Source organism: Humulus lupulus, chromosome 8 (assembly GCF_963169125.1).
Source record: "Humulus lupulus chromosome 8, drHumLupu1.1, whole genome shotgun sequence".
Classification (NCBI taxonomy): domain Eukaryota; kingdom Viridiplantae; phylum Streptophyta; class Magnoliopsida; order Rosales; family Cannabaceae; genus Humulus; species Humulus lupulus.
Window position 1 is genome coordinate 21,481,710 of NC_084800.1, and position 11,433 is coordinate 21,493,142.

General features: G+C 37.1%; 2 protein-coding genes across 2 annotated transcripts; both read left to right on the forward strand.

Moving 5' to 3' along the window:
* The first annotated feature begins 307 nt into the window (after positions 1–307).
* On the forward strand, positions 308–6,284 carry LOC133796075 (protein MLN51 homolog). The gene is made up of 11 exons (XM_062233556.1): positions 308–1,234; positions 1,561–1,663; positions 1,770–1,993; positions 2,155–2,990; positions 3,263–3,380; positions 3,590–3,700; positions 4,273–4,328; positions 4,403–4,448; positions 4,569–4,793; positions 5,578–5,666; positions 5,776–6,284. The coding sequence occupies exons 1-9, from the start codon at positions 696–698 to the stop codon at positions 4,594–4,596; spliced, it is 2,061 nt and encodes a 686-aa protein (XP_062089540.1). The 5' UTR covers positions 308–695; the 3' UTR covers positions 4,597–4,793; positions 5,578–5,666; positions 5,776–6,284.
* An 862-nt stretch (positions 6,285–7,146) lies between these two features.
* LOC133796076 (uncharacterized) lies at positions 7,147–11,073 on the forward strand. Its single transcript, XM_062233557.1, has 7 exons — positions 7,147–7,438; positions 7,532–7,597; positions 7,997–9,042; positions 9,370–9,912; positions 10,024–10,262; positions 10,476–10,532; positions 10,708–11,073. The coding sequence occupies exons 3-7, from the start codon at positions 8,079–8,081 to the stop codon at positions 10,951–10,953; spliced, it is 2,049 nt and encodes a 682-aa protein (XP_062089541.1). The 5' UTR covers positions 7,147–7,438; positions 7,532–7,597; positions 7,997–8,078; the 3' UTR covers positions 10,954–11,073.
* The last annotated feature ends 360 nt before the right edge of the window (positions 11,074–11,433 follow it).

Here is an 11,433-nt window from a genome sequence, read left to right on the forward strand (position 1 = left end):
TTACGACTGCTTTGCTTGCTGACAACAATTGAGTTTTAGTTACTTTCAGCATGCTGACGTGGCCAATACTTGATTTGTTGTTGGTCATTGCCGGACCGTCGATCAAAATCCAATCACAGATTCAGATGAATTCAAAAATGTCACGTACCAATTCTCCAAAATCTAACTCAATCTAATCTCGCACGTGTCAAAACCCGACCAATCCCCAACTCCCATATCTGGCCTTAACTTCCCATAATACCCCTATAAAAACTAGATAACTCCCTTTCAACCTTCTCAATTAAAATATGCTTTTCCAAGTTATTAGCATCTGTTTCTATTTCTATAGTGATGACGACGCTCCGATAATCTCTCCTCATTAAAATCTAGGGTTTCGCCACGACTACCCCTAGATCCCAGTTCACAAGATAAAGCCCTTATAGATACAATTTTGGGTGTGTTTAGGGTTTCGATTTTGATTAATTTTCTAATTTTGGCTTGCGGAAATTTTGGGTTCTTCGTTACGATATTTTTGTTCCTTAATTGGGCGAATTGGAGTTTGCTTCGCTAGCAAGTTTTGGTTTTGATTGTGAGATTTGGGGCTTGTTGAGTTTTAGGTAATTGGTGTTTTGGGTTTTAGGGTTTTCGTTATTCGCATTTATTTGTTGGGTTTTTGAATTGAGGGATTGGGGATTTAGGGTTTTTGTTGTTGGGGAATGGCGACACTTGGTGGTGCGGAAGAGGTTGAGTATGACAGTGATCCAGAGGAGGCGAAGCGATCCCTTGCGATGCGGAGGAGGGAAGCGAGCGATGATGAGGAAGGTGAGGGAGAGGGTAATGAAAAGTTGAGGGTTGATCGTAGGCCTGTTATTCATTCTGATGAATCCGACGGACAGGGTGGGGCAGCGGAGTACGATGACGATGAAGAAGAAGAATTGGGCTTAGTAGATGATGAAGAGGATGAGGGTGGTGAGATTGACGAAGAAGAAGAATTTGATGAAGAAGAGGTGTATGAAGCGAGTGGGAATGAGCGTAATGGTGGGGTCCCGGCTTCGGTGGCTGCAATTCCAAAGGAACCTGTTGGTGATGGTAGGAGGCCTGTGGAAGAGTCAGAAGACGCCCAAGTGGGAAGTCAGGCCGAGGGGGAGGAGGAGGAGGAGGAGAAGAAGGAGAACGAACCTTTTGCTGTGCCCACAGCGGGAGCTTTTTACATGCATGATGACAGGTTTAGGGACAATGCCGGTGGCCGACACAGGTATGAGTTTTGTTTTGAATGAGTTGGTATGACAGATGGTGATTTTAAACGTTGTCGAATATATAAAAAAAAAAACTCAAAATAAAATAGAACCGTGTAGTTTTTGATGATCAATTGGATAGCCTCGTATACTTTTTATTCTGTTTCGAGAATTTTCTTGATGATTTCCACTCACATAACATTTCATTTTTGGGTGATCTTTAGTAGTTTGCATGTTAGAATCAGTTTTCTTATAAAGATTTTTGTTTTCATGTTCTTTTGGAAAGGAAGTGCTTTTCATTTGACGATTAATAAGATACAGTAATAATTTATTTCCATTTAATTAGGCGAACTCATGGCGGGAGGAAGTTGTGGGAGTCCAAAGATGAGAGGAAGTGGGGCCATGACAAATTTGAAGAGTTAACTTTGCAGGACAGACATTATCAGGAGGTAATACTGTTTCTATATGTGCTGTCGGTTTATGAAATTTGCTGAAGTGTTTTTTTCTGCATGCCTTTCTTTCTATTTTTGTATTTACACCATATGAAAATTTCAGGGAAGGAGATCTTCCAAGAGCAATTATAGAGGTCGGGGTAGAAATTCAAATCGTGGTGTTGACCGTAGTGCTGACAATGGGTATGGTAGAGGAAACAGACCTAAATCATACAACAACAGTACTAATCAGAGCCAGGTACCCAAGGGTGTCAGGGGAAAGGGGCTCAGGAAGTATGAACCTGCTACAAGGAACAACAGTCAGTTATCATCAATGTTAAACAAACAGTGAGTGCAATCTTTTCATTAGCAATCGATAAATTATCTATTGGATAATAGTTTTTGGCTGAAAATTAATTTAGCATATGAAAATTATTAATAGTTACTTCTCTTTTAAATTCCTTATCTTATTACTTATGATTGGTATTTCTCTTCGTTGACATTTTCAGGCCTGGGAGGCCTTTTGAGAAACCTTCAAATTCTAATTCAGCCAGAGCTTTCACCCCTGCATCCAATGCTGAATTTGACACCGTTACTTCTAGGAAAAATGTCTTCGCATCAAGCTTGAATTCAGCTTCCCCTCCTTTTTACCCATCGGGCTCCTCCAGTAAAGAGATCTCCCTTACGCAGAAAAGGGATGTTCAAACTGGAAGTACTAACAGGAGTCTTCGCCCATCTGCTGTGGATAATGCTTTGCTGCGAGGAAAGAATATTCCGGAGTCTGTTGGCATGGACAAGCTCAACATTGATGATTCCATCAGTTCAGTTGCTGGGAAAACATTGAGTAATATCAATACGCAAGTGTCACCTTCAGGAGCGGCATTGAATACAGTTAATACCACTCAGTCTTCTCAGTCCAGGATTCAGGGTAGGGCTGTCATCCCTGGACAGATGACTTATCAACCAAGTCCTCATAACCAGGCCATAAGAGGTTCATTGTCAGCACAGCCACATGCTGTTCAGCGAAATCTAGTTCAAGGTCGAGGACAAACTTTTGTGCAAGCTTCTGCACAGCAATCGGGACCGCGTCCTGGTAGTGGTTCTCAATCTTCCTCTCCACCAAACACAGCTTTGTCAATAAATTCCTTTGAAACTGGTGAAGTGGATTCATCTTCAGAGGTAAATAAATCTAAAACAGCTCTGGTTGCAAAGGGAAAAGGTGTTGTTCAAGGTAATGGAAGGGGCTCTGTTATGTATGGTGGGGCCCAGGTTATTGGAGCCACAGGTAGCATGGGTGTTAGTCATGGAGATCAGAACTTCCCTGGTGCTCCGGCCTTTCTTCCAGGTATTGCTTCTTGGGCTCATGTAAAAGAAGAAAAAAAATAGTTACTTGTTCATGTTCTCCACTCCTATTGAGATGGTAGTTTGCTTTTGTTAAAACATACTGTCATTATCTTTTTCCTTTTGAACAGCAAGTGATTGGAAACTGCTATACGCTCATTCAAACTTTTATTTGTCTACTTTTGTAAACTGTAGAATTTGAGTTATTAATTATATCTTTTTGCAAAGAATTTATGAGCCTCACATGGATTTTGCATTTGGTTGCTTGTTGGGCAGTCATGCAATTTGGAGGTCAGCATCCTGGTGGTATTGGGGTTCCTGCTGTTGGGATGGCATTTCCTGGATATGTTGCTCAGCCACAGGGTCTTGGTCTGGGAAATTCTGAGATGACATGGTGTGTACCCTTTTTTATATATATAACTCTAGTAGTCTACTACTCCACAGTTGTCTTTATATATTTTTTTAGAAACTTAGAAGCAGTTGTCTGGCTAATAAATTCTGAGCTTCCAATTAAAATTATAGTTGTCGTACATTTTAAAGGGATGCCTATTTCTTTGGAGAAAGTAGTAGAGTAGTAATGATTTTTTTATTTAATTCTTTCAGGTTACCAGTTCTGGCTGGTGCTGCAGGAGCCTACTGTTCACCTTATATTGCTGTTGATGGTTCTTACCATGCTCGCCCATCTGGACAGTCATCTTCTGGAGGTGCCCCAAGGTTGGTTGCATGTTTAATATTACTGGTTTTGCTGTTAAACCCAGCTTTCTTCATTGTCAGCTGCTTATTTTGTTTTTGTTGGTGAATTTGTTTATTCATGTATGCTGTTAATTAGTTCTGTAACTCTAGATTAAAGTGTATGAATAATAAGGTCTTGAACTGGGTTAAGGAATTTGTTGTCATGAATATGATTCATAATTAGTGTGTTTATGGATAATGATCTTCTTGGTTGTCTCTTGCTGCATTGTATTTTCTTATCTACTGCATGGATAATATAAACATTATTCTTTTTTTCCCTCTTATTTGAAAGAACATTTTAGACATAGCTTTCCGAGGATGTATTTTTAGAAGTGTTTGTAAAGAATATTTTGATTCTTTCTTTTTTTTTTGCTAAGATTCTTTCGCCGTGCTTTGTAAATCTGTGCTGCTACTGTAATGAGAAAGTCTTGTATAATTTTTTCCATCTTTTTTTTTTTGTAAGAATTTTTGGTTAGCTAGCTTTGCATCTTTTCTTATGTGACCCATTAATTTGATTTGATTGAGACCTTTTTTGTATCTATATTTCTTTTCAGCAAAGAAAATATTGTGAGCAAAAACGGTAATGAATGGAAGTCTCCACAAAAGCCTGGTAATTATATCACATCTTTAGCCTCTTTTACGTGTTTTACATTGTTGAGTGTTGACCAATTGTTTTGTCTCCAGACTCTGTGAATGATGAATTTGGACAGCGACAAAATAAGCCTCGCAGGCAAGTTAACTTCCCCAACTGATTTGTGAGGACACTTGTGAAAGAAGGCTCTGGTGAAGAGCAGTGAGTGTTATGCTATGTTTTTTGTATTTTTTTAATATGTTTGTTCTTCCATTGCAGATATTCAGAGATGAACTTTGGTCAATGATACTTAAATAGGATGGAGCTTGTTTGAATAATCAGATTAAAGTTTTATTTTGCTTGAATAAAACTGTCTTTACTTTGGGCTTCGGAAACTTCTGGGCTTGTGAGAAACTGGTATCTCAGGCCTTCCTCTAGGTCCTCTGTGTTTTCCGGCTTTATTCTGGGGCACTTTGGGCCGCAATGTGTTACAACATATGTTAGGTATTATACTGTCTTTCTCTTTCTTCCTTTGTTCTTTGACACCACTTATTTTTTGACATAAAGCAATCACTTTAGAGTTGGTAGTCTCCAAGTTAAAATAAAACACGGGTGGCATTGTTTTTATCTTATCAATATTTGGTTGTCAGGAAATACTTGTGGTTGTTTTCTGATGCAGTGTAGTGCTATTTGTAATTGTATACTGGGGACCAGAAACATCATTTGGTTGCTTTTTGTTGCAATGTCCTGCTATTTGTAATTGTATTGTGGAATGTTTAATTCTCTTTCATATTTGCTGGACCATAAATACCATAAATCCCCTGCTATATGGAGTATTATATTTTGATTTGCATGTAGTGTTTCTGATGCTATTATACACAACATAGCGAAGTAATACTTAAATTTAAAATCTACTCCTAATGTACATGTTATAATATTTTTAAAACTTTTTATGAAATAATGTTGTATGCAATGTAGCATTGAACTGTGTACAATTGATTGGTTGAGTGGTTGAATGTGTAGACTTTAATGTTTTTAAAATTATGAATACAAATATGTTATATTTCATGATATCTATCTTAAAAAAATAACTCAAATAATATGACAGTTTACATGGTAACAAATAATATAGTGGCACAACAGATGTGGCAGTCATCTTTAATCTTTGTCAAGCTCTTTTTGTTTTTTTTAATGGAGTACTGCATATAAAACTTACCTTGGTTTAACAAGCTTACCTTGTGCATTCTTCTCACCATTCTGCCCCCTATCACTGTTGTTGATCTCGCAGTTATGTATGGCAAACGCCTCTCAATGCTGCATTCAGTTTAAGATCAATATTGCAGCTTGACAGGTGGCAGTTCCTCATTAAAATGTGCGGTATGGGTTCTTACCAGAAAATGTGGACATTTTCTATGTTGATATTTGAATGAGGCAGTTCATCTTTGGGTGGATTCTTACTATCCTTTGGCTTTTATCCTTTTTTCAGGTTTTCTTGTTGCTTGTTTTTTTAGGTGAAGCTTGTGAGAAATGCAGGCAGGCTTCTCTTTGATCCATATACCCAAAAAAAGGAAAAATAAGAAAAGAAAAGAAAAAATAGGGCAAGAATTATTGTGCAGAGCTGCTGTTACCTTGGTGAAGCTTTTTCTTTATATTCTTAGTATAAATGGTGCATATTGGTTTTCTTATTCATTTTAGCTACTTTCCTGGTTTTGAATTTGAAATAACTTCTCATTTGGTTGATGACTGAAACTACTATGGTGGGGATTATAATGAATTGGGTAGAGTGTTCATGTGATGAGTGAGTTGATGTTTTCTTTTAACTATTTAGCAAAGTTCATCATACGAAAGACTGGTGTTCTTTTGCAATGGAATGCAAAGATTTGGCTATAGTGACTGGTTTCTCAAAGTTTGGGTGTTCTTTCCATTTAAATCTTAATAAACTCGCTAGTGTGAAAAAACATTATGAATGTAATGAAAGTCTCGTATCTGTTGTTATTTACTATTGCAAATATAGTTTCTGATTTGGTATTGACTACAATTAGACAAGGTAATTTAAGTGTGTAATGTTTTGGTGCATAATCTAAGTTTACACATCATTACTCGTATCTAAATTCTCTAGTCTAACATTAGAAGTTTCATGCATTGTTGTGGACCCCTATTATTAAAATATATCTGCACATATAATGGTTTTACCTATCTTTTCAACGACCTTTTAGGTTTTTATTTAATACTTTAATAAATATTGGTGTATATATTTGCCACACATTACCTGATAAAAAAATTAATAATAATTGGGTGTATCGTGTACTCGGTAAAGGAATAATTTTAAATTGAAGAATGATCGTGTGTCACGAGGAATCTTAGTAATCACCGTTTTAAAATTGAACCTTTGTGTGCTTTGGGAGTTTTAACAATGACCCTTTTTATTGCAAAAGCAGATTACAAATTATGGAAAGAAAAAATCTTAGTCTTGAATGTACAAACAAAAATTATACAGACGGAAGAAAATTAAATTTCAGTACACTATACTGTCATATGATTCTGGCTCGGAGGTTTATGCTAAAGAAGTTTCAATAGTTCAGTCCTAAAAAATAGAGAACTCTGGTGGGTCCAAAAGCAATTTTTTTTATTTTAACTAAAACGAAAAATTTAAACAGGGGCCCAAAAAGAAATTAAAATCCAACGGTAGGGATCAAGTGCTGAGAACCACCGACGGTACAGTAACCGTACAATCTGTAATGCAAGTATTAGTAAGGTCAAGGTTGCATAAACCACAATTCTCCACGTGTCGTGTTATTGTTGACTGTAAGAGAGGAATCATTGATTATTGGCAAGAATAGCGTGTTCTTCGGTAGTCAGCGCCGTAGGTGACCACTACCCTTCCCTATCTATCCTCTTCCTTTGCTTTGTTGTAATAAAACTCTGTCCGCACGAGTTGACTCGTGGCACGTGCGAGTATCATTTCCCATTAAAATCAACACAAACTCACTCTGTATTTGTTGATGGACAAAGCTTCTTACTTGAACAGAAGAACTTTCCGAAAAGCTCTCTCTCTCTCTTCAGATCTCACTCTATCCTCCTTCGTAAAGATATTTCTTACTCGGTAGTCTAGATTCGCTGAGCTAGTGTCTCCGTTTTGGATTGGAACTGTGAGTTTTCTCTATCGAATTCTTTGAATCTCTTACTTAGTAATATTATGTTTGCTGAGAATGACCCAATCTTTATTGTTCTCTTTTGATCAGTTCTTGCATTGGCTTTCTTATTTGCGTGGTTACTGGGAAAATCCCGGAGAACGATTTGTACTAGTTGTAAGTTCTTGATATTTGTAGTTTATTGCTAATTTATTGACTGTTCTATACATGTTTTCCGAACCGGTACTTATGTTGATTATTTGGTTCAATTCTGTTAATTGACTAGGGTCTTTGCTTCGCTTGTGCGTGAGTTTCTTTATTGGTTGATGCTTTATTTTAGGTCCTTAATTTATTAAATGCAAGAAAATTTGAACAATAAAATATTGGCTTACTTAGTTATTTAAAATCCGAGTAAAATTCCAAATGCTGAATGCCGATTTAATTTAATCATAGAATTTTTTATTTATTTATTGGCTGAATTGTATTATTTTTTATTTTTCACTCGAGTTCTGATACAAAAAAGTTTCAATGTTTATGCTACAAAATAAAAAATATGATATTTCTTATTTCGTGTAGGGCTGAAAAATTTAGGAGCTGTTAGAGAGTTAACAGAAGTGGATGAAACTCAACAAGGCAATGTAATATAGCTGTCTAAGAGATGGAAGAAGGAAACAATATAGCAGAGCTTAAGTCGTTGAGGATAGGGGGTAGTTATAAGTCTACATTGTCTGGTAGATCGACTCCTAAGAGTTCTCCATCCTTTCGAAAAGCACATTCGAGCCGCACTCCTCGAAGAGAAGCTAGGGGTAGTGTGAGTGGGGTACAGTGGTTTCGTAGCAATCGGTTATTGTTTTGGCTGTTATTGATTACTCTATGGGCGTATCTTGGATTTTTTGTTCAGTCCAGGTGGGCTCATGACAATGAAGATAAACATAACTTTTTGGGATTTGGAAAAAAACCAAACAATGGGAACTCAGAAATTGAGCAAAATCAACGACGGGAATTGAGTGCCACTGAGATTTCTATGGCAGTTAAGAACGAGACTCTTGAAAATCAGGCTACAGATGATAAAAGGATGGATGTAGTTTTGGCAAGAAAAGAGAATGAAGTTTCATCACATCGAAAGATAAATTCAAAGAGGAAGAAAGCTAAAAGAAGTGGTAAAATGCGTGGTAAGCAGAAGGCCAGTGCTGAAATTAAAAGGCTAGATATAGAGGAACAGGAACCTGATATTCCCAAGACAAATAGCTCTTATGGAATGCTAGTTGGACCATTTGGTTCATTAGAAAACAGAATTTTGGAATGGAGTCCTGAGAAACGTACTGGAACTTGTGATAGGAGAGGAGACTTTGCACGCCTTGTTTGGTCTCGGAGATTCGTGCTAATATTCCATGAACTTTCAATGACTGGGGCTCCTCTTTCAATGATGGAATTGGCAACAGAGCTTTTGAGTTGTGGAGCAACTGTTTCTGCTATAGCTCTAAGCAAAAGGGGAGGATTGATGCCAGAGCTTGCTAGGAGAAAAATCAAGATGCTTGAGGACAAAGGGGAACTCAGTTTTAAAACTGCAATGAAGGCTGATCTTGTTATTGCTGGATCAGCAGTCTGTGCATCCTGGATTGGTGAGAAGCAATTGAAAAGCAGTTTATTAATGTAGTCTGTGGAATTCCAATGTTATTGAATGTCTTGATACTATAGTTACATAGCTGGCTGCGCAAAATGCATTTTTTATTTTTATTTCAAATGTGAATCGTGTCCAATAATTTTCTCGACTGGGATCTCTCTCTCTTCAAATTTGTATTCTGAAAGCCGTGCATCTATAATGTACAATAGTGTCCTTCATTCTCAAATTGTACATTGTTTCAGCTGAAGGAGAAGCCTCTAAGCTTCTTTAGGAGGTTTAAAACGTTATTGAATTCTTCATATTAACAAGCAAACTTTTGTTTCAGATAAATATATTGATCGTTTTCCAGCTGGTGCAAGCCAAATTGCTTGGTGGATCATGGAAAACCGGCGAGAATATTTTGACAGGGCAAAGGTTGTTCTTAACCGAGTGAAGATGCTAGCTTTTCTATCAGAATCACAATCAAAACAATGGTTAAACTGGTCTGAAGAAGAAAAGATTAAGCTGAGGTCTCATCCCATTGTTGTTCCTTTGTCCATCAATGATGAACTGGCTTTTGCAGCTGGCATTGCTTCTACCCTCAATACTCCATCTTTCAGTACCGAGAAGATGATGGAGAAGAAGCAGTTGTTAAGAGATTCAGTTAGAAAGGAGATCGGCTTGAAAGATAATGATATGCTTGTGATGTCTCTGAGTAGTATAAACCCTGGAAAGGGTCAGCTCTTGCTTCTTGAATCAGCACATTTGGCGACTCAAAAAGTGCAAGATAATTCTAAGATAAAAATTCCAGTGGATAAAGGCCACAACCAGCCTCGTTTGGCCAAAAAGGGTCGTTTGAGAGCTTTATTCAGAAAGTCAAATACTACTGGTGAATCATCAAATGCATTGCAACATATAATTATCTACTAAATCTCATCGCTACTTGTTTGAACTGCAAAGAAAAGAATTCAGTCTAATAAGTTTTTTTTGTTTATGATAGGGTCTTTGGGATCCGATGCTCGAAGTAAGAAGTTGGATAATAGAGGCATGCAAGAGCAGTCTGTTAAAATTCTTATAGGCTCAGTTGGATCTAAAAGCAATAAGGTGCATTACGTCAAAGAACTTCTAGGATTCTTATCTGAGCATTCAAACTTTTCAAAATCAGTTATATGGACTCCAACAACAACACGAGTTACTGCACTTTATTCTGCTGCAGACGTCTATGTCATCAATTCCCAGGTGAGATAGCTTTTTATAGTTAATTCTTATCATCACAGAGTGTGATCACTATGTATTTGTTCAAAGAATTGACTATTTTTTATCCTCTGACATCAGAGTTTCAGCTCTGTTGGCGTATTACTTATATGAAAATGTCATATATTCCCATTTCATTTAATTTTGTGATTCTATAAAGAGACGTTATGTTAATTTGGAAATGGTTTCCCTTTTCAGGGAGTAGGAGAAACATTTGGGAGGGTGACAGTTGAAGCCATGGCATTTGGTCTTCCGGTATGACATATTGCTTGATATTTTTTCTTAGTTAATTGAATAAGGTCTTATGAAATAACAGAAAAGCATGTTCTCCTATACTCTCGTGAATTTGATTTTCAAGAGCACACATTTATGCTGCACAGATTGACATTGACAATACAAGTTCCTACTTTCACTCTATTAAACAAAACAGGTGCTTGGAACAGATGCTGGAGGGACAAAAGAGATTGTTGAGCACAATGTAACAGGTCTTCTTCATCCTACAGGACGGTCGGGAGCCCCCGTCCTTGCTGAGAACCTTCGGTTCTTGCTTAAGAACCCATTAGCAAGGAAGCAAATGGGGATGAAAGGTAGAGAAAAGGTGGAGAGGATGTACTTAAAGCGGCACATGTACAAGAAATTTGTAGACGTTGTCACCAAGTGCATGAAAACCAAATAAGGCATGCCATTGTGTTTGTGGCATCCTCATTCTTTGATTGCTTCTAAAGTTTAGGGGCCGGTACTGTGAATATTGAAACTCACATTGATCTGATTATTCATAACCGCATGTTTAATTTGCTTTTCTTTCTTCAGGAAATGAAATCCCCATTTGATTGACAAAAACCAGTTTTAATTGAATATCTTTTAACAAATTCACTCGTTAGGGGGTTGTTAGAAGATATTGGAATGGAAATTATTATGTGAAAAGGAATGTGGAAAGTATTAGTACGATGAATGGTACATTGAGAAATATGAGGTTGCATCTCAAAATAGAGAATTATTTGAATGTATGCAAGGAAGTTCGAAAAATGAACGAATACACAAAGTGTAGGTATTGTTTGGCCTTTTTTACAGATGTTATTAAAAAAATGCTACTGAGCATTACCACAACTAATACAACCGGGAATTCTGAATATATTAATATTATGACTCGTTAGAA